General features: G+C 34.3%; 4 protein-coding genes across 6 annotated transcripts; 2 read left to right on the top strand and 2 right to left on the bottom strand.

Moving 5' to 3' along the window:
• Positions 1-602: 602 nt before the first annotated feature.
• On the bottom strand, positions 603-2,174 carry LOC105769962 (J protein JJJ2). Of its 2 annotated transcripts, none has more exons than XM_052631674.1 (2): positions 891-2,174; positions 603-828 (listed from the first exon to the last, which is right to left on the bottom strand). In XM_052631674.1, exon 1 carries the CDS (start codon positions 1,933-1,935, stop codon positions 901-903), a length of 1,035 nt encoding a protein of 344 aa, XP_052487634.1. In that variant the 5' UTR covers positions 1,936-2,174; the 3' UTR covers positions 603-828; positions 891-900. The 2 variants fall into 2 exon arrangements, with proteins under 2 accessions (XP_052487634.1, XP_012446401.1); XM_012590947.2 differs by having other exon boundaries at positions 603-807.
• A 997-nt stretch (positions 2,175-3,171) lies between these two features.
• Positions 3,172-5,317, bottom strand: LOC105771385 (uncharacterized). Its single transcript, XM_012592833.2, has 2 exons — positions 4,858-5,317; positions 3,172-3,508 (listed from the first exon to the last, which is right to left on the bottom strand). Exons 1-2 carry the CDS (start codon positions 4,960-4,962, stop codon positions 3,389-3,391), a joined length of 225 nt encoding a protein of 74 aa, XP_012448287.1. The 5' UTR covers positions 4,963-5,317; the 3' UTR covers positions 3,172-3,388.
• A 2,389-nt stretch (positions 5,318-7,706) lies between these two features.
• Positions 7,707-17,309, top strand: LOC105769456 (probable ubiquitin-like-specific protease 2B). Its single transcript, XM_052630241.1, is given in 18 exon segments — positions 7,707-7,715; positions 8,059-8,260; positions 8,263-8,319; positions 9,071-9,405; positions 9,490-9,580; positions 9,663-9,712; positions 10,390-10,587; positions 10,680-10,755; positions 11,225-11,333; positions 11,531-11,587; positions 11,742-11,873; positions 12,017-12,217; positions 12,315-12,370; positions 12,443-12,536; positions 14,266-14,356; positions 14,777-14,896; positions 15,268-15,690; positions 15,999-17,309. Coding segments are annotated over 18 exon segments (3,357 nt in total). The 3' UTR covers positions 17,055-17,309.
• A 314-nt stretch (positions 17,310-17,623) lies between these two features.
• LOC105769457 (O-fucosyltransferase 31) lies at positions 17,624-20,980 on the top strand. 2 transcript variants are annotated; one of them, XM_052631193.1, is made up of 10 exons: positions 17,624-17,879; positions 18,087-18,149; positions 18,255-18,336; positions 18,422-18,492; positions 18,586-18,674; positions 18,778-18,981; positions 19,161-19,431; positions 19,822-20,049; positions 20,185-20,382; positions 20,494-20,980. In XM_052631193.1, the coding sequence occupies exons 1-10, from the start codon at positions 17,850-17,852 to the stop codon at positions 20,701-20,703; spliced, it is 1,446 nt and encodes a 481-aa protein (XP_052487153.1). In that variant the 5' UTR covers positions 17,624-17,849; the 3' UTR covers positions 20,704-20,980. The 2 variants fall into 2 exon arrangements, with proteins under 2 accessions (XP_052487153.1, XP_012445561.1); XM_012590107.2 differs by having other exon boundaries at positions 17,625-17,990.
• The last annotated feature ends 1,431 nt before the right edge of the window (positions 20,981-22,411 follow it).

The raw sequence follows: 22,411 nt of genomic DNA, 5'->3' as shown, positions 1-22,411 counted from the left end.
ACAGCCAACTGAAGGACTTGTGACTGTCTCTAAAACCCTCAGCCAGTCGATAATTATTGATCATCATATGCTCTCCTTATTTTGAATCACATTTTTCAGGGTAATAACAATGTAATAGAAGATTAAAAAGCTATTGCAAATGTAGTTAAGTCTCATGTATCTTTTCCTAACTCCTTGCTTAATTTCTCACCTAATTTTGTCTTATTAGAGAAATATTTCTAGCTCAACCATCGGCATCCATTCGGCCAAGAAGCCATATGCTTCTATAAAATTCAGAGGTTTAGCTCAAGTTCAAAAATGCATGATCACCAAGTGAGGCAAACATACCTGATTGAACGAACAAAAAGACTGGCTTGGGATCAATCTCGCATTGCTAGGCCAAGCCACTACGAAGTGCTCAGATAACTAACAAAGGCCAAAACATAAAGAAAAATGCAATTGGATTGGCTAAAACGAAGATGCACCAATCCAACAATAACAAAACTTGTCATATTTCTCAATTGAAAGAAGAAATTTGTATCAGCATCACTAAAACTTTAGTCCAAGGAAAAATGCACCGATTTGATCAGATGCCGAGAAGTAAAACCGCTCAAAATCAATGGTGAAAGAACTTGCTGACTTGACATTGCTGAATATATCATAATGTTACAATGATAGCCTATGTGCTAGTCAGTACATAGAAAACAATCTACAAACAAAATAATTAACAACTACAACAATACCTACAAATTTAACCCCCAACCGTTGCAGTGTTTCAGCCTCGGCCTTATTCTTCTTTCTCGGTTCATCGAAATCCTCTGGTACCCTCTGTTACCACCTCGAAAGTTCCTGCATTACGGTCAGGTTCATTCTAAACCAAAAAGCTACAAAAAAGTACCGAATTTCATTACCGATCAAACCTCACAGAGGATTCTTCCTCGGCCTCCCTCTTTTCCTTGAGCCCGAATTCGACACATTCCGACCTGAAACCACTGCCACGTTATTCATATTTTCTACCACCTTCGTTGCGGTGGTCGAAGGAATAAATGAAGGCGGCGTTGGTGCTGGTGCTGCCGCTGACACTGGTGCCGGCATCGGGGCAGGCGGAGTAGCTTGCTCAATGCCTCCATTTCTTTCACTCTCATGCGGCGGCACTGCTGGAAACGTAGGTTGCATCCAATTGGGAAAGCCGGTTGAGGCTTTTCCTTCACTTTCCGGACTTCTAGACACAAACCCTAACGGAAAAAACGCCCAGCAACAATAATAAGCTTCTTTTCCCGGAACCAACGGCGGCAATGTCGGAATATCGACCGCATGAAAAGCTTTCTCACAATTCTGGCACCTTAAACAACAACTTTCGTAAGCCCTAGGGTACTCAAACAATCTATAACAGTACGGACAAGCTGTCCAAAATGTCGCCATTCTCGACCTTTGGTTCTCATTTGGGGTCTTTGGATTCGGCGTCCGGCTTTGTCCTTTTCTCGTTACGGGTAATTTCCCAGCTTGATTCGAACGGTCCCCGCCGCCGCTGCTTAAATCAATCCTCGTAAACAAGCTCAATTCTTTGTCGTAAAGAGATTTCTTCGAGCTGTTAGATAAAACAGCCCACGCATCGGCCACAAGCTGGAACGCGTGATCGGCGAACGGGGACTTGTTTTTGTCTGGATGAAGGAGGAGAGCTAGGCGACGATACTGTTTCTTTATGAGATCGTTGTCTTCTGATCGGCCGTCGATTTGTAAGATGGAGTACCAATCTTGGTGGTTGTTTATTCTCTTCTCGCCTGCGAGGATAACGTCGGCGACGGCTAGGATCTGATCCGACCCGTCCAACAGCGGTTCAGTCTCTTGGGCTAAGATTGCGAAGTCTCTTGAACCGTTGAAATCACGATTCTGGAGAAGCTTCTCGGCAATTCCTAGAAGACGAACGGCTTCGGCTCTGTTACCGTTTTCCTCCATTTTCCAAAAGGGGGAGGGTAAGGGGGTCTGTTTGGAGGGCGAAAAACGATTGGATCTTCGATTTTGTAGGGTAAAATACTACGAAATTTAAATTTTTGTTTATGTAGGAAATTTGAAGGCTAGATGGACGAAATTAATCCTAGATTTTTCTTTATATTACAAACAATTATTTTATATTATGAGATTGAAAAGAAGGGTGTTTTTGGTGTTTTGGTCATGAATCATGGATTTTCTGACGATAATACAATCCTGCTTGTTCTGTCTTTTAAGATTTAACTTTCCGTTTTTGTGATTTTGGCGAAGTGAAACGGATTCTTTTGTTAATTTAAGACAGATTTTAGCTCTTACAAATACGATAAAATGAAAACATTATTATTTTTAAAAAATCATTTTACCATATCACCCAAAATAAAATCATTTTTCCATTTTAGAAAAGAAAAATAAAGTTAGATCCTTTTTTTAACATCCCTTTTATCTGAATCCCTTATTCAAAAATATGAATTTTAATTTACAAGTTTTTATTTAAAACGAGGTAATTAATAAAATTTAGATTAAAAATTGTCATGAGTTCATACTTTTTAAAATTATGGAATTTAGTTTTATATTTTTATTTTTAAGATTTTTTTACCTTTTAGATTTCAAATTTTAGATCTATCTCTTAACGTTGTTAAAAAATTGTTAAATTTATTGGTATGACATTTTAAATAAAAATAATACTTACTTGGTATCCATGTAGTTTAAAATTAAATATTGTAGTAAAATTAAATTTAACGAAAATTTAACAAAATTAATAGTTTGATCTAAATTTTGAAATTTTAATAATAGAATGACTACAATTTTTAGACATGAAAGTATAGAAACTAATGGTCCGTTTGATTGCCAAGTAAAATGTTTTCTATAAAATGATTTACGGAAAATGTTTTACTTTTTCGTAAAATGATTTCTTGGAAAATATTTTCGGTGTTTGATTGAATTGTGTAAAATATTTTACGCTATTTGAAAGATTTTCGAAAATATTTTTGGAAAATTTGTTTTACATATATTAATATATATTAATAAATTTTATATTTTAAATTATTTTTACATATATTGCAATGATTTATTTATAATAATACTCAATTATTAAGCTACAATATTAATCGTTAAATTAAAAAAACTAATATTAAATAAATTATTTGTAATTGTGTTAAAAAATAAGTATTGAATAATTATAAATTGCTTCAAAACCACAATGAGTACTAGAAATTATATATTTCAGATTATGTATTACTATCATTCCCAAGAACACCTCTAGTGTACTCTACACATTACAAGCATATTACAAATAATAAAAACGCAACGCAAGTACAAACTGAAGGTAAACAAAGTGCATCCATTGACACCCTCATTATTTTCCATATTTTCAACACCTTACATGCCAATCATCTGCATCCTGAAAGTAAACAAAGAAGTGTCATCCATTGACATCCTCATTATTTTCCATATTATAATGGTCCATGGCAGCCAGGTAGTCCCTCTTCATGCAGCATTCGGCCACCACCAACAATGCTTGACGGATATCATCAGGAAGCACCTGCCATTCGAAAACATGACAATTAAATACTGGGTCTTGTGAAATCTAAGTTCTGTGCACAATGCCGCAAACATAGTGGATACCTATAGAAAATTTCAACAAATAACTGGTTCGCTCTTTGTTTAATCTTCTGATAGATTGAAAAAAAAAAAAGGAATCAAAAGGTGCTAGGGAAAAAAAAAAGCAACTTCCCAACCATTGAACACTGCTAAAACCGTAAGGAACTGTAATGCTTTGTAGAAACCAATTTCACACAATTAGTATGGGGCAATAATGCAAGTTCAAAGCATGGGGATCAATTCATAATTGAAAGTGACTTAACTTCATAACATCCAGCAAAGGATGAGAGTCATGCTCGTGAATGGAATCATACTGAAGCAGTATGCACTTTTGGAGCTTAAACCTGTTTAATTGTGTTAGAGAAACTATAGGTTCAGTGACTCTATTTACCAGAAACAGGGACTCAGGGAGCAGACCACCAACATAAATGCTGCAGAACATGGTTGACCATAAATATAACCAGAAAGCAGGTAGTAAACAACTTAGCCATGCAACGAGGCTGACAAAACCTTGTTATAAAGATGAATCTCCTATCCATCTGAACTCCAGGTTTACCAATGATTGGCTATATAACACAGTCACCTGAATAATTCTTCATGAAGACTTCATTGACCATTACACTTTAATGCTATTTGAAATTATTGACAATATTAATATTCTTCCTAATTTAGCCTCCATTAGCCTACACATACCTGTAAGAGAACCTATGCTCCCATTAGCTTGGGGAAACAGGAAGCCTTTGATCATTTGACATCACACCAGTAGATGTGGCCACTTAGTAGGGAACACTTGCTAAGAAAATATTAAAAATTACGGATCATCATGATTTCTATCCCCTAACCAAGCAACTGTTTGAGCGTTCAAAGGGAATAAATCTCAAAACAAGCGATGAGAAAGCAACAGACATTCAGACACCAATAACACTTTGATCACTAGAATTCCAACTCGAAGATACCATGAATATATGTGAATAGCAGTAGAGTAATAATTCAACTCATTAATTTCTATAGCTTCGCCCATCTCTAGACCCCCAGTCCAGAGCAAGGGAACAGAAGTCACAGAACATCTCTCAACTTTGCAGTCTTTTCAACTAGCAAATACAAGTCCTATACCTCTAGTTTTGATCTAACAAACAGCTAGTCTAACAACTTAATTCTTACCGATTTCATTAGTATTTCAAGTAAAATTTCAATTCCTTTAGTTAGAAAACCTATACTCCATTTAACTTGCTAACATATAGAGAAAAAGAAGGAAGATGCAATAATTCAAATCAGCGAAAATATGTTTACCTTCTTCCTACAGAACTTGAACAATGGATTCAAGTAACGAGCGCACTGCTTAAACGTGGCTACCATGGACTTCCCTTTTGCCGTTCTCTTTTCAGCCTCACCCATCTCATCCAGCTCCTGTTTCCACTCATTCAACACCTCTTGAAAAACACCAGAATCTTATCTCCATCACACAGCTCATCGAAATTCACCTTCATTCTTTCAAATCCTTATCCATATCCGATTCATTTCCGACTGAGGCTGATGCTGGATCACCCAATTTCTTACAAAGCTTCTATGTTCCAATACGAGTTCGAGCCCACAGAAAACCACAGCGATAATCAACAGAGAGTAATGAAGGAATGGATGAGGAGAGTGGGGGATTACTGGAAAAAGATGAGAATGGAGTTTTCTAACAGAAATGAAAGAATGAAGAAGGAGGGACGGGAAAATCGATAGAGAGGAAAGCCTATAAAACGTATCAGGGAAATTGAAAGGGGAAGACATTTATTTTACCCGTTTTTGGAGTTGATTTTCCAAATGAAAAATCTTTTCCGCCAAACAAACACCGAAAAAGTTGAAAATGATTTTCCGGAAAATTATTTCCGTCAATCAAACGGACCCTAAATTCTATATTTTTGAAATGTACATGAACTTATAGCATAGTTTGACCTAATTTTTATAAATTTTAAATTGAAAAGTGTATAAATATTTATATAAGTTAATTTTAAACTTTTTATTATCTATTAAAAAATGTCAATGCTCAATTAATATTGGAATTGTTGAGAGTACATGAGGATATGATTTGAGCACCCTAAAACGCATTTATCTCTATTTTTAAGAGAAAAAAAATATGAAACTCAATGTACCAGTGAGTGTTGAGTGCGGAGATAATATTGTTGAGAGAGACAATTACAAATCTTGAACATAAATAATAAGTCAGACATGAAAAACACCAATAAAAAATAGATGAAACCACCTTTACACGAATATTTACAAAATGTTTTTTTTTAATAAGCATAAATACAATTGTCGCGAATTTTCTTATGTGTGCAAGTGCACACAATCGCTAACAAATAACATAGTAGTACATACTAGAGTTTTCGTCTCCATAATGATTGAGTTTAAAACATAAATTGTAAAATTAACAAATGACAACTTAGAAAGTAAATTAAAATATGGTTGAATGAAAAAAATGTAAAACAATTTAAAAACAGTGACACAAATTAATAGTAAAGAAATGAAAAGACAGAATAATTATTTCCTCCTAATATGTAATTACTGGCAACAATATTGCGGCATTATAACAATTTATTAATTTCTATTGAAGTCACTATATTCAATCATTTAACTAATTTAACATATGTCTATGTTAATTTAATATCAATAATACAATTGCAAACACTATTCATAAAGGGTTATGCACAGTAACAATATATGTCTATATCATTACACATTTAAAATAAAAAAAACTAAACATACACCATTCGAGTTTTACGTCCACTAATCACAACCTTTTTAGAATCAATAATTAACTCAATTACCCACTGATGTTGATCAAGCAATAGCAAATATTAAACATGAACAACACTTGCTAGGCCAACTCCCTTTTTCTATTCTATTATTTTGCCCTTTTGGGAGTGTTTAGACCTTTAAATTTTTGTAGAGCTTTATTTCTTCTAATTATTGGTCATCATTAACACTTGATTAAGAGACGAGTTAAACCCAAAAGTTGATTTGATGTTCTTTAACTATGAGGTTTCCAGTATGTTCCTGTCAAGCTAGTTGCTGCGATTTTGTTATAAGCATTAAGGTTTTAGATGTTGAAATTCAACATATTATTTTCTCTAATTTTCCAATGTTCACCTTTAAGAATAAAATTTCACTTTTGGAATTGGTCAATAATTATAGATATTAATATACGATTATAATATTAGAATTATTGGTGGTATGGTGCAATATAATTAGTCAATGATTTTTGTTAAACAATATTGAAATTTGAGATGATTTAAGTAACGAAGGAATAGATTAAGTATTACTTCGACAAAAATAAATTTAAGTGTCAATTTAAGTAAAGAGATAGTTTAAGGTGCAAATTGTCAATTAGACGTGTGTATATATATATGATCCGTAGTCTGGTTTAACTTTATTGGCATACTTCATTCGATCACAATTATTAAGATACGGGCTTTGTTGGCATAATAATGATTTTATTGATTAAATTGTTAGGATTTTAAACAAATACCCATTATAGTGATTTATCGGCATTTTAAATTACCGTATGTAGTTTCTTATTAGTATTTTAAATAAATAAACATTATATATTATATATGATAAATTATGTGTAGAAATATAATTATTTCCAATTTAAGAACGGTTGTTTCTAAAATAAAATGTAGTTAATGGTATATATATTTTTGATGAAAAGTAAATAAAATTATATTAAATTAATTGATGAAAAATATCACTAGCTTTATCTTATTGAAGGACTCACATCATTTCAGAAAGAGACACATCGACCGCTTCTAAATTTGACAGAAAATATGATTATATTTGTTAAAACTCATGTTCATATTAAAAATTCTCAACGCCATTTAGTTAAGATGTAATTTGAAGAAATATTAAATTATAGAATGGAATTTGCTAATATCTACAGTACATTTTAAGTGTCAATAAAAAATATTTAATTTTGAATGTATGCTGATATGAATTTTATATGATATTAATATAAATTTTAATAAGAAATGATCAAACAATACTAGAAGAAACGTGGAACATTGTGAGGATAAAGATTAAGTATTCGAAGTATGTAAAAAAATTAAAATTAGTGACTAACTTCGTGTTATTTATTTAAAATATTGTTATTAAACATGAACAAGGTTTGATAATTGAGCTTCAAATTTCAAACTTCGCCTTGAATTTTTTTTGCTAAGATAAATAATGTTACTAATGGTAGTTAATCCATAAAAAGTTTAAAAAAATTAGGAGCGATCAGTTTCATATAAATCCCTTTTATTTGTCAGATCAAGTTCCTATAGTGCAAACCCGACGCGCAAAGAAAAGCGTTCTTTAACTTGTTCTCTCAACTGACCGAATCGTGTTGAGCAATCTCCAAACTTGCGCGTTATTGATTAATCCCAAAGCCATCACGTTTTCCCTTATTTTTCCTCCCTCGAGCTGCCTTGTTTCCCTCTAATTGGCTCATTTACTCAAAGAAATTAGGGCATTGTTTCTAGGAAGATCGCGGGTAATTCTCCTCGACGTTCAACTCATCGAGTTCTCATTTCCAACTCACCGATTTGCCAACTCCTCCTCCAGTCTTACCTTGAATCGTCTCACGCGCCGGTGAAGAACGGTCTCGAGGTGTTCGACTTGAAGGAGGACGACTGGATTTTGGAATTGGCAGCTGATAAGTACTTGAGCGAAGTGAAAACCCTAATTTGGAAAACCCTGCAACTCTGAGATACAAAATTCTTGAATACGGTACGCTTGTAAAAGAAAAGAAGGGAAGTTTAACTTTATATTTATTATTATTGCTGAAAAAGCCGCTAGTTTATTATCATTTTTTTCTGTCTGATTTTAAATTATCAGAATCCTTTCCTTTTCGGTAAGTTTAAGGCGATATGATGGAAATTATTAAATCTTAGCGATTAATTGTATGATTTGGATCTATATTAAGGTCTCGGTTGTTTCCCGGTGGTTTATCAACGAGGTTATGGGAAACAGTTTGCTTCACTTTCTTTCTTTTATTGATTTTCATAATCAGTGAATGTTGAAGCTCTTAGCTCACATTTGAGGTAGCTCGAATGTTTCCATGTTATCAACTTGTGGAAATATTGTGAACTACTAGCTTTATGGATGATTTGATCAAACAGGCTTGATAAGTTTTAGTTGTATCCAACAAGTCGATGCTCCTTTTATTTCCCACTGGCATGATAACATGTAATTTTGTTCGGGTTGCTTGTGTTTGGGTTTACTGTTTCCTTACACTAGTAGCTTAATAATCAACATGCAATTCACAATGGATATTGTTGTGTTTTCTTCTACTTCATGCATTCGGGTGGTAATGGGGGTTAGATAGTGTAACTCATATTCTCTTTAAGGTAATGTTATGTGCAACATTTATCCGCAAATTTGAATTATAGGATAATCGTAAGATGTGTGGACTGTGGATGCTCCATATTTATATATAACTCTGCTGTTCTGATAGCAGTTCTTTTACATTTGTTTCAAGTTGGCCATGGTGCTGCTGTTCTAAGAAAGGAAATGGACAACATTCCCTGTTTAGATGTTGATGCAGTTGACGGTGATTGTAGTTGTGATGTTACTACCCCTGTTGCCTCGCTGGGTAGTGATGAAAAGGATTGCATCTTAAAGGAAGGAAATCCCAAACTGAATGTTTCCCCAGAGTCAAAGTCTACGCATTCTGAACAACAGGCAGACTTAGTAAAAGATAGCCATGAGCCTAGATGTACCTTTACTGATATGGAGCCAAGAGATTCATGTCCTGAAGTACCTTCACCTGGAAAAAGACAATTAAACTGTGCCCTTTCTAATTCTCCATTAATTGTACTTTTCAAGTTTTTCCTAAACTACATTTTGAATACAATATTTTATATTTTGGCTTGGGCTTAGATTGTTTTAACATTGCAGAATAAGCCAGTTGATATGGCTTCAGATGCTAATGAAAGCATGGCTGAAAGATCTCCAACTAGTCCTTCTTCAGATGTAGCAGAGGATGATGGTATTCTTTCAGCTTTGAAAATTTGTGTTCATTTTTATCAATGGTTTGTATGTTCTAAACATAATTATCTGCATAATTTCAGTTTCTTTGAATGGCGACATGTCAGACCATTGCTTTGGCGATATCCCTATGGTAATTTCCTTTTCATATAAATATATTAATTATTAATTAATGGTAACTAGCTTGGAGATACTGTAGAGTGTTATTTCATCTTTAAGGAGTTCATCATATACCAAGTGTTCATTAACCAATTTATATAATCTCTCTGGTTATTGATTCTCTGAATATTCCCTGTCTGCAAGTAATTTTAGGGTTCTCTTTGGTTGACACACAGTCTCCGTTTACTTATAAAGCAATATTTCCTGCATCCTGAAACAACGTCGCTTTTTTTGCATTGAAACTCCAATTGTTATTTGCCCCTACTTGCATTTGCTGTTGCTTGGTCTAAGAATGTTTTTCCTCTAATTGTAATGGAATATTTACCATGCTCGCAATGAGCTGTAGGTTTCTATGGTTTGGATTTGTGAATTCAACTTGGAGGTTGAGTTCGAAACTTGTGGTGGGTGGTGAGTTTATGAAATAGGAGAGAAATACTTTCTTTGTGCAACCTAAGGCTCGATGAGCTTCCACATCCATCTGTATGTGGAAAAAAGATACCTTTAACTAGATATCTGGGGGACTTTGTCAATTAAATTGTAAACAGTTTCCAGGAAAATTATTTTCCAATAAGATACAAATTAATTACTGCCTGCTATTTGTTCTGGAAGCTTTTCACATTTGTTTTGGTTATCCTTCTTGTGAAATTGCAGGATAACTTAGAGAGGACAGTTGTTATCTGTCCGGATTATGTTCTATATCAAAATGATTATCATACAGGTGTCTCAGTCATTTTTTCTCCTAGTGGTGTCAAAATTGAGGGCTCAACTGTGAGTGAACACCAAAGAACCTTTAGTTTCGAAAGCACAATTGATGATATTATTAGTATCAATTGTCGGTGGTTTCAAAGGGTGAGTCCTAAATTGGAATATTTGAAGTTAGCACTTTTGTATGCTTTCTTGGTATTAACAGTAAAAATTTTTCTGTATGGACTGCATATTAGGTTGGATATATGACATTAAAGATGAAAGTCCTATCCAAGGTTGCGATAGAGGCTGAGAATGCATGTGACACTTCAGGTCAGTGGCCTTATATGGCTTATATTGCCTGTGCCGATCTGAGCAAATGATGTATATTTTTCCTTTCCATCAAAGGAGAGGAATGGAAGAACTTGGAGAACTCCATAATTTGATATGAACTTGGTGCAGCTAGAACTAATTTTTCATAATCTGTTATGTATATGATGCATTGTACTGGAAAAAGAATGTTGTTTTGTTATTCAAAATTTTGTTGTTTTCATCTAGAAAATTTGAACACAAGTAATCATTTCTTATTGGACATAATGAATATGCTTAAATTGCTTATTTGTTGTAAATTTGTTTCCTACCTTTGTAGGGGGTGAAGGTTTATAGGATTTGATTTGAACCTAGTTCAATCATTTTTCTTTGTTTAAAGTTACTTTGACCACGATATGGAAGTTAGCCGTCAGCTAACAGTTTCTTTTTTCCTTTTTATCTGACTTTATCTGCTCATGTATATTTCTTCCAGCCTATGAGGAGTTGAAATTTACAGTTATTGACCCCAGATGGTCCGAGAAACATGCAGCAATCATGTCATTAAATTTTCAATACCAGGCCTTATGGAATATTATGCCAGAGTAAGCTTCTAAATCAATGTTTCTTTTTAAAACTATCTTCAATCCTGTCAGTCTGTTCATTTAATTTTTGAAATTTTATGTTGCTATTTATTTATCTTTTAAAAGGCTCTTACTTGCCTGTAATGATATTATGTTGTTAAATCTAGAGCTGGCTAAAATATTCTTTTTTTTCTACTTTATATTGCATATGGTCACAGTCCACTTGTAGAAATGGATGGAGATGATTCACTTGTACAAAGGTCCTATTTTCCCAAGTAAGTTGCGGAACTATCACATAACCAAAGAAAAGGGGATAAAAGTGTGGTCGTCTTTAATGTTTCCTCAATCTTCTTTTAATTCATGTTCTTGTTGGACATCATGTACTCTTGCTTGTGTTCTCTAGTTTTACTCAAAACACATATTTTGCAGTTTTGACGAGCCTTTTGAGGAGGTTATATATCCAAAAGGTGATATTGATGCAGTTTCCATTAGCAAGAGAGATGTTGATCTGTTACTACCAGAGACATTTGTCAATGATACTATCATTGACTTCTACATCAAGTAAGATGCATGTAGTTTTTTCTCATTGCATATCTTTATTTTCAAGGAATGCTGCAGAGTCAAAATTGGAACATAAAATCTAGGGTTTATGGCTTACATATGTAGTTCTTTGTAGAGAAGCTTTAACGAGGTTTGTTTGATAGGTATCTGAAGAATCAAATTCAACCTGAGGAAAGGCTGAGATTTCACTTTTTTAACAGTTTTTTCTTTCGGAAACTTGCTGACCTTGACAAAGATCCATCCAGTATTTCGGATGGCAGGGCTGCTTTCCTTCGCGTTCGTAAATGGACAAGGAAATTGGATATGTTTGGAAAAGATTACATCTTTATTCCTGTAAATTTCAGGTAATATTTTTGTCAAACACAATTATTTATTTCTTTGAAGATATAACATATGAGAATTTGTGAGCTAAGATAAAGTATATATGCATATTGCTAACAGTCTTCATTGGAGTTTGATAGTCATATGCCATCCTGGTGAAGTAGCTGGTTTTAAAGGTACATTCATGTCACTGTTGAATTTCATTCGGGAGTTCTACCTTTCGTTCATGCATTTTTGTCCTGTTTCAGATGAAGACTTGGACAAGTCATCCAAAGTACCATGCATATTGCATATGGATTCTATCAAAGGAAATCATGCAGGTCTTAAAAATCTTGTCCAAAGGTATCCTAAAGCTTTTACAATTGATTTATTCAACTTAATAAATGCGTGCCCCTGCAAAATTCCCTTACTTTTTCACTGATTTTCCTGATTCACGGTTGGGTCTCTAAGTGGGAAGTACTGAAAGTTTTTCTAGATTACATATAAGAACTTTCGCTTTTGATTCTGAAGCTATCATCTCATCTCATCTCATATCTTAGCTTGGTTAGGATGTTTATTTTGAGCAGCATTTTCTAGTTGTTGGAACTTCAGTTCTGCAAATTTAGTTTCATATAATATTTCTAGAGCTATTCAGTGAGTGGAAAATCTTGTCCAAAGGTATCCTAAAGTTTCTGCCATTCATATATTTGACTTAATTTTTCACTGTTATTACTTAATAATATTTCTAGATTAAATGTAAGATCTTTTGCTTTTGATCTCTGAAACTATCATGTTATATCTTAGCTTGGTTATGATGTTTATTTTGAGCAACACGTGCTAGTTGTTGGAACTTCAGTATTCTGCAAATCTAGTTTCATATAATATTTCTACGCTTATGTTGGAACTTTAGCATTCTGCAGAATGGTCCTTGTGAGTTTGCCATGGAACATTAACTTTTAAAGTTGGATTGTGTTTTTGTGATTGAAGGATTAGTGTGCCTCTAGTCAAATGTGCAATAGTAAGAGTAGTAGTATTAATAAGGCGACTAATTTTTCATTCACTGAATAGTTTGTACTCTACCTGATTTTAGATATCCGGGTTAGTGTGTGATTGTTGTTCTTTCCATTGAGTTTGCTGTAATATATGCTCATCTGTGATAAGATGAGCCATCATTAACCATTCATTGGTGAAATGATTGAACTTTCCTTTGTTGTGTTAAACATGAATTAGAGCTTGAGAAAGTTTCTTCAGCAAGATTCTAGAAAACATAACCTTCAGATGCAGAACTTTATTTGAACCCATTTTCAGTTTTCTTTTGTATGGGGTGTACTTTTGCTCATGCATATGTAATCTATATGGAAAGCACTGCATATTGTGTTTTTTCTGGTCCTTCCACTGACCAGGAAAATGGAGGAATGCACACTGCCTACTATTGAGCTTTAGGTACTTGAGTTTCTTTTTTTCTGTTTTGCTTAACATTCAGCAGTATTTTACACAAGATGTAAGTTGTGTAATCAAAATCCTGTTCAGCTTCGTTGCCATTAGAAATACCACTCGTAGTCTGAGTTTGTGGAGTTGGCTTTAGATATACTGACCAAGTTCTTTTCTTCCCTTCCTTATGGTGAAACACTATAGCTTCGAAATCCTCTATTGAAGTTGCATAAATTTGTAATTTCTTATTGCTAATACCAAAAAAAAAAAGAGAGAGCAAAAGTATCATGTTGAAATTTGACTTTATAAAGTAGCAAAAAAGAACTAGGAGGAGAATACATCAGAAGTGACTAACATGCTTTAAATTGCAGCAAATGGTAGCCTTTAAACGAAAGTGGTTCAAACCTTGTTTGTATTTACTGGTCTCGTCGTATCTTTATTTTTTCTTTTCTCCATTTTGGTCATATACAAATTAATTGAAGAATTTTTTGATTTATTCTAATCCTTCATGATGAATATTTTTGTTTACATCTTTGATTTCATGCTTGTTCACTTTTGTGAGTCTTTTAACTTTGTTTTATGTCCTTCTTTAGCTGGTATGCATTTTTGAATACTAAATCTTGCAAGTTCTTGGCATGGCTTTTGTCCCTTAAAATGATAGTTACCTTTGGGAAGAATGGAAAGAGAGGCACAAGGAGACATCTGAAGATCTTTCTTCAAAATTCTTGAATCTGCGGTTTGTCTCACTTGAGGTATTGTTAATCTCAGTTTTAATAGCAGCTATTTTAAGGTACAGTCTTGGAATAAGAATTTCCTTAACTTCTTGCACCCACCTGGGGGGTTTAAGAACCAGTCAGAACTGCTTTAAATACCATGATATCTTGTCCCATTTGATTCTTTGCATTGAAATTTATCTGATAATCTTGTTTTAGGGAAGCTCTTGGGGTTGCCACTATCTTTTATTTGCACTTTTTGTCTAGCGTACAGAGTGAAAATACTTCAGTAGTGCTGCCTCAAGTCACTCTATGTCATGATGAATGCTATGTATTTATTTGCAATACAATTATTTTTACACTAAATATGCCAGCTTATGAAGAACAAAACTTCATTTCAGTAGGCTGATGGCATATTATGTAATCCTTTTATCTGACGTTTTGTTCATTTATTATTAGCTGCCACAGCAGGAGAATTCATTTGACTGTGGTCTGTTCTTACTCCACTATCTGGAGCTCTTTTTAGCTGAAGCTCCTCCTAACTTCAATCCATTCAAAATAACCAAGTTCTCCAACTTTGTAAGTGGTCTGCGCAGTTATTTTGATGCATAGCTCAATTGATGCTTAAGTTTGTAATTGTTATCCAAGCTCCATCCTTTTTTATATTTATTTTGTAATTTTGTTAAATTTGTACCTTCTTATTTTCTGCTCCATATCTTTCCAGTTTGCTATTTAAGTGATCTAGGGTTTTCTATTGAAGTGTAAATGGTTTAATATGAAAATGTTTCTGAGTTTGTTCTTAGGAGTTAGGACCAGGAAATAAGTTAAGATGTTTCTTTAAGATAAGCTGGTAATAACATCGTGACTATCTGTTATCAATCTTGTATTGTTATATGCTTTGTGTAATCAGCAGTTTTGTAATTTTGTTTTGTCTTTGTTTTCTTTCCCAGCTTAATTTGGATTGGTTCCTACCTACTGAGGCATCTCTAAAGCGCACTCTCATCCAGAAGTTAATCTTTGAACTCCTAGAGATCCGTTCTCAGGAAATGAGTTCATCTGATTGCAGTGAAGAACCTCATTCCTCTAGATTTCCAGAAGAGATTGGAAATGGAGGTGTGGAGTTTGTTTCAAAGAGTGTCAGCCCAGAAGTAGCTTGTCATGGGAATTTAAATCCCCAAGCAAGCCAAGGGATTGAAATGACTCTGTTAGCATCGTCTTCTATGAGAAATGTGGAGACTGTTAATGATTCTGGCTTGGTTCTTAGGGAGTTCTTTGAGCCTGGTGTTACCGCAGGATCTTTGCTTGGACAATTTCAATCTTTTGACCAGCAGCCGTCATATTACAATATGAATGGAGCTGTATCACCTAGAGAGGTATTGAATTTCATCATGTTTTTTATAATCACTTGTTTGGCCCAATTAGGTCTAAAATGCATTTGCTGCATTATATTTATATCTACTTAATTTCTTCCTTGCTACCTTCTTGCCCTATATATTTAGACATTCTTATGCACAAGATAAAAAGGGGAAATGCTTCTATTACAGTGAGAAATTGGGGAATAGAGGAGTCGCTTCTCCCTTTGTATCATATTCAGTGTTCTAAGTTGGCTTGGTAATTTACTATTATGCCAGTGAATCTTCTATTTCTAAATTCGAATAAGAAAGAGCTGTTTTATTTTCAGCAAGAAGACGTGCAAACTGGTCAACAGTTTGTATATTTGGCTTCTGGAGAAACCAGTTTTCCGCAGTTCACTGGAATCACGTCTCAAGCGTGTGAAGTTCCATATTCATCGAGTGGTTTTGTCATGGGCAGTTCATGGAATCCTGGAATTTCCTTGATAGGAGGGAACAAAGTTGACACATCGCATGAAACATCTTGTACCTCTGATGATGACGATGATATTGGGATTATTGAAAATAACCCGATTGAGGATAGTGTAGTTCTGATTGAAAAACGGGATACAGATCAGGAACAATCTGAGTCAGTAGAAAATGTTGACTGTCTGAAGAAAGGTTTCATGCCCGCCTCCATTGAGGTGCTGGAGACTTCTATCACCGATGTCCCTGGAGCTTCTGAGGACACTGACAAGATTCATGATAAAACTGGAGATGCAGATCTTCCTTCGAAAGCTCACTCGTCTGTTGTGTTGCATCAAAATCCTGGTGCAGCAGTGAACGAGTTAGATGTGGATCCCGAAATGGTTGAGAACATGGAGTCCCAAGATAATAAAACTGTGTCATCAGATCAAACTCTTGGTACGGTGCTGAACCAGTTGGATCGGGATTCCAACCTGATTGAAAACGAGGCTAGTTGTGATGAAGTGCAAACAATTATTGACGACCTACCGTCTAAAGATAACTCAATGTTATTATCAGATCAAAATCCTAGTATGGTGGCTGAAGCATTGAATCAAGATTCTGAAGTGGCTGAAAACAAGGAGGCTATTGTCAATGATTCTCTTGCAGAGTTATCTGAGCAACCGGCAGCAAAGAGGATGCAACAATTGAATCAAGATTCTGAAGTGGCTGAAAACAAGGAGGCTATTGTCAATGATTCTCTTGCAGAATTATCTGAGCAACCGGCAGCAAAGAGGATGCAACAATTGAATCAAGATTCTGAAGTGGCTGAAAACAAGGAGGCCATCATTGTCAATGATTCTCTGGCAGAGTTATCCGAGCAACCAGCAGCAAAGAGGATGCGGCTTTCGCCATCCCTTGAGGAGGAAGTGGACTCCTAGGCAGCCTGTCAAAGAGGGCATTTTGTTTATGCAAGTAGAAGTAGGACAGGATGAATTTTTCTTACACTTTATGATGCTAGGAACCCAAATCTAAGTGAAATAGTATTTGTTTGTAATTTGAGCTATGAAGGTGGGACAGCAATTGAGTAGTTTTGGATACATTTCTTGCTTTCATAGCTAAATCATACAAGAACTAACGAAATTCCCTGCCTACCAAATTATACAGTATTAAATTCAGAAAATTTAGATTTGAAATGATATTTCTCTATTGAGCTGCTGCAGATTTTGCAAAAGATTTGGTCTATAAGCTATAAGCGAATTGTGTTTTGTTAATTGAATTTAAAATTTGTCTCAAATTTTCTTTAAAAAATCAAGTAATTTTAATTTTACAGTGTTATCATTTAAAATACTTCAAAGTCTGGAAGTTTATATAATTCAGTGAATAAGATGTGAAATGTCCCATGGATTCTACTTCTCTTTTTTCCCCAATTATTTGCGGGAAAAAACAAAAAAAAAATTAATTCGAGGCGTTGGATTGTACTACTTTGACGATCGCAAATGCATTATGAGCCCTCGGTAACAAGGCGCTCGCATTAGAACATGGCTCTTATTATGTGCAAAAAATAAAACAAAATTTTCGATCAACAGACCGTTCTCAGTCTCAGCACACTGTCGTTTCCCTGAATCATCGCCATTTCTGATTTCACTAGAAACCCCCTCCCAAAGATTCTGATTTTCATGGAATTAGGGTTAGGGTTTTAGCATTTTGCGCGCGCACTAAAATAAAGGGAAAGAATGAGGCAGCCATATAACTACAATCACCAGGTTCATCAATCTCAAAGAAGTGCATTTGCCGCGCTTTTCCTTGTTCTCTTGCCAATTTTTTTCCCAAATCTCTTCGCCCCTCTGGGACGCGCCTCTCCCTCTTTGTTCTCCGTAATTCTTCATTTTGCGATTACTGTTTTCTTTTTTTCTTTTACTATGATTTGTTTAAGAATTAAATAATTAATTGAAAGAACTGTTTCTTTCCAGGAATGGAATGCTCCGAAACCAAGGCACTTGTCTTTACTTGAGGTCGCTTTACATTGGAAAACCGTTAGTATCCTTTCTAGCTTGTTTTTAGTTCAATGAATTTGTTTATTTATTGGTTAAAAGTCTTCGAATTTCAATACTATGTTTCTTAATGTTCTGTACTCTCAGCCGATTAAACAACTGTTCGATCTCTGGTCTCCCTTGCCAAATCAAGGATGGAAACCTTGCATCGACTCTGCCGATACCCCATGTAAGTGTTTGAAGTTTATATTATGAGATTCTTGGATTTGATCATAAAAAAAAACTAATAACAAGCTTGTTTCCACTTCTTGAAGCACTGCCAGAGAGATCTCAGGGGTATATTCAGGTATTTCTTGATGGAGGATTGAACCAGCAAAGAATGGGGGTGAGTTCATGAATAGCTAATGCTAATGCACGTCTTTTGCTGTTTAATTTTAATGCTCTAATTTTTTTTACTTATTTATTTATTGTTACCAAGATATGTGATGCAGTTGCTGTCGCTAAAATATTGAATGCGACACTGGTGATACCGCACCTTGAAGTCAATCCTGTTTGGCAAGATTCAAGGTATTTCATGAGCAAGTTATTCAGCCTCTTATAGGTTTTTTTTAAAAAAATTATTATTATCTTATCTTTTAATCTGAGGAGATTTGGTGGTTTAATTTTGCAGTTCATTCACAGATATATTTGATGTGGATCACTTTATCAATGTCCTTCGAGATGAAGTTTCTATAGTTAAAGAGTTGCCTACAGAATATTCTTGGAGCTCACGGGAATATTATGCTACAGGTATAAGAGCTACTAGAATCAAAACAGCACCTGTTCATGCTTCAGCTGACTGGTATCTGGAAAATGTGTTGCCTGTTATGCAAAGGTAAAGCTTTGAGCAACAAATACCATTTTCTTTGGTAAATTAGTAATATTTTCAGTCCTTATGTGAGATATCCACTTGGTGACTAATAGTCCTGGAAATCTCTGCACTTGTGTGTGCAATTCAGCTACTTCAAAAAAACAATATTGTTTATGATAGTTGACAAATCTTTATGGATGCAGTTATGGGATTGCTGCTATATCGCCATTCTCCCATCGTCTAGCGTTTGACAAGTTGCCTGTGGAAATCCAACATTTACGTTGTAAAGTAAACTTCGAAGCTTTAGCTTTTGTTCCTCGGATAAGATTAATTGGAGAGACCCTTGTTAATCGACTCCGTGATCCTTCTGGGAAGCTTCAAGCATCAGGCACTGCAGTTCTACGAGAGAGAACAGATGATACAGAGAAAGAGAGAGCTGGAAAGTTTGTTGTATTACATCTTCGCTTTGACAAAGTATGAAACCCAACTCTTTTAAATAATTAGTAAACCGATTTATAATCTAATTTGAAGTGTTCCTAGAGCCTCTTAGGCTAAAAGTAGATGTTGCTTAGTCCTTTTATAACTGAAAAGAATGCACTCTCATTAAATAATTTCTCGGGATTGTTCATTGGTGCACTACATGACATTGCAGTTGGTAGGATATAAATAATATCAAAAGCATATTTACTTGTATATATTGAGTGCCCTTTTATGGTAGTTTCTGGGTAGGTGATTTATTACACCATATGGTTTGATGAGTGTTGAATCTATGGGTTATTATTGCTTTTTATCAGGATATATATATATATATATATATATATGCTGTAGCAATTGTAATTACCTTTCTAATTAGACTTTGTGCAGGACATGGCTGCTCATTCAGCTTGCGATTTTGGTGGAGGCAAAGCTGAGAAACTGGCCCTAGCTAAATATCGCCAAGTTTTATGGCAGGGAAGGGTTTTAAACTCTCAATTCACTGATCATGAGCTGAGAAATCAAGGGCGGTGCCCATTGACTCCGGAGGAAATTGGATTGCTGCTAACTGCTTTGGGCTTCAACAATAATACTCACCTCTATCTTGCTTCACACAAAGTCCGCTTTCTTCCTTCTTTCTTAGTCCGTTTGATCTGTCATGTTCTCTAGGTTACATTTGAAAGCTTTTGTTTTCAGTGGGACTATGGTTTAAAAGGAGCATTCCCCCCCTCCTCCCCCCCCTTTTTTTTTCAGGTTTATGGAGGAGAGGCAAGGATCTCAACATTGCGTACAATGTTTCCCCTCATGGAAGATAAGAAGAGCCTTGCTTCAGCGATTGAGCTTGCTGAGGTTGAAGGTAAGGCTTCTTTGATGGCTGCTGTTGATTATTATGTGAGCCTTAAAAGTGACATCTTCATCTCTGCTTCTCCTGGAAACATGCACAATGCTCTGGTAAGAATCTCCTTTTAAGGTTCCCTTACAAATTTCAGCTTTTTTATTGTATTTGAGTGCCCTACATAGGACAAATTTCATAAATGAGAGCTCATATATATCTGTTTTCAGCTTGGACATCGAGCTTACTTGAACTTGAAAACCATTCGACCGAACATGTTACTGCTGGGCCCACTATTCCTGAACAAAACCATAGAGTGGTCAGAGTTTCAGCATGCGGTTATCAATGGACATAAAAATAGGCAAGGCCAAATGAGGTTAAGAAAGGAGAAGCAATCTATATATACATATCCAGCCCCAGATTGCATGTGTAGAGCTTAAACTTCGTAAACTTTATGGTATGAAGCTATTTTATGTGTCTTTTCTGTTTCACATATTTTTTGATATTTTTCATCGTGCTTTTTTTAACCCGGATGAGTTTTTACGGCATTAAAATCAAATGATCATGTATTTTTTATACTCTGTTTTGCACACTTGCTGAGAGTATAGGTCGAGGAAGTGATAATATTCTGAATTATTCGAGGATTCTGTTGATGCATAAGGAAAACCAACCTAAATTCTTTTATTTATTTAATAATTTTCAGTTAGCAGTTATTTATTCACTGTTTTTTCTTTCTTTGATCGGTCTTTACTTCAAATTTTCATCTTATCTACTTTACCCTTAACGTTCGATCACATTTGATTCGCTATGATAGTGTTAGCAAGAAAAAGGGAGGCTGACTTGGGGAAAAGCTATTAACCGTTGTGTTTGAGTGTGCAATAATCTCCAGACCAAAAATTCAGCCGCCACTTGGGTTTCAATATATTATATTAGAAGCTTAAATGCAAAATTGGCCTTCCAAACTATATTGTTTTTTCACTTTTAAGGGTTTGTTTATTAATTAAATTTGTCTCATTTTATTTCAATACTTGATACCAATCAATGAAAATATCAGGGCAAATGAGATGAGATTAATAGTTTTAGTATATTGTTCACGTGAGAAAAGTGGTGAAGTTTTAAGAGTTTATTCTGTAGATTAAGACAAATTCAATCTATGAGTGAAAATAAAATAGTAATAAAAACTTACGTGAAAGACAGATAAATAGTTTTTTTTCTTTTAAATAAAATACTAATGAGATAATGTGGGTGAGAAATTGAAACCGGAAATTTTATTTAAAAGGAAAGAAGATTAAAATTTCTATGGGAACTAGAATTGAGAAACAATGGAAAGTTATAGGTGAAGTGTTTTATTATTTAAATACTTGTAATATATTTAACGTTATTAAAAACGTTAAATAACATTTACACATTTTATCTTTTGTTTTTTTCAAATATATATATTTTAATTTTAATTAAGTTGGCCTTAACTAAAAAAGTCATATTAGTATTTTTATGCAAATTTTTCTTAAATATCCACTGGAGTATAGGGTAATTTGCTATTTATTTTTGAAAGGTAATGAGCTAATATTTATACTATTATTTAAATCTCTAATTGAGTTAATATGTAAATGATTAGATTTTAAAACATAAGTCATGTTATATAAATAATTTAATTTATTTTAAAATAACTCTCCTAAATTTTTAACTTGATTGTACAAGGTTTCTTTTATTTTAAAATTTTAATTAATAAAATTATTTACATTTTATGACTCTATTAATGATTACTATTTTAAAAAAAACATTGCTTAAATATTTCTTTATTCCTTTCACCCATTAGAGTGTATCATATTAGTGTGTTTGGCTTCACTAATAAATGAAAACCATATTACAAATGATAGAATTTAAAATATTTGTTCTTTTCAGTTTTCTTCAAATATAGCCTTCTATTTACAGGAAAAGAAACCAAAACATGTAATCAAATTTCACCAAACAAGAATAAAAAAACAGAAAGAGTGTAAAACAAAAAGGATAAAAGTCCGTTGGCACTATATTTATTAGTGTAAGAAATTGCTCAAATATATAAAGCTCCTCAACGAACGACCCCTAATTTTAAAGCCAAGCCCAGTTTGCATTGATGGGCCCTACGTTCAGACTTGAAGACGTTATTAT

Source organism: Gossypium raimondii, chromosome 5 (assembly GCF_025698545.1).
Source record: "Gossypium raimondii isolate GPD5lz chromosome 5, ASM2569854v1, whole genome shotgun sequence".
Lineage (NCBI taxonomy): Eukaryota > Viridiplantae > Streptophyta > Magnoliopsida > Malvales > Malvaceae > Gossypium > Gossypium raimondii.
This window is presented reverse-complemented; position numbering and strand designations above follow the sequence as displayed.

Bases quoted from the DNA above. Each gene is read 5' to 3' on its own strand.
- LOC105769962 (XM_052631674.1), bottom strand. From the start codon at position 1,935: ATGGAGGAAAACGGTAACAGAGCCGAAGCCGTTCGTCTTCTAGGAATT.
- LOC105771385 (XM_012592833.2), bottom strand. From the start codon at position 4,962: ATGGGTGAGGCTGAAAAGAGAACGGCAAAAGGGAAGTCCATGGTAGCC. The intron at 3,509-4,857 runs GTAAACATATTT...TTCGAATGGCAG, and splicing joins TCAAGTTCTGTAGGAAGAAG to GTGCTTCCTGATGATATCCG.
- LOC105769457 (XM_012590107.2), top strand. From the start codon at position 17,850: ATGAGGCAGCCATATAACTACAATCACCAGGTTCATCAATCTCAAAGA. The intron at 18,675-18,777 runs GTATTTCATGAG...TTAATTTTGCAG, and splicing joins CCTGTTTGGCAAGATTCAAG to TTCATTCACAGATATATTTG. The intron at 20,383-20,493 runs GTAAGAATCTCC...ATCTGTTTTCAG, and splicing joins GAAACATGCACAATGCTCTG to CTTGGACATCGAGCTTACTT.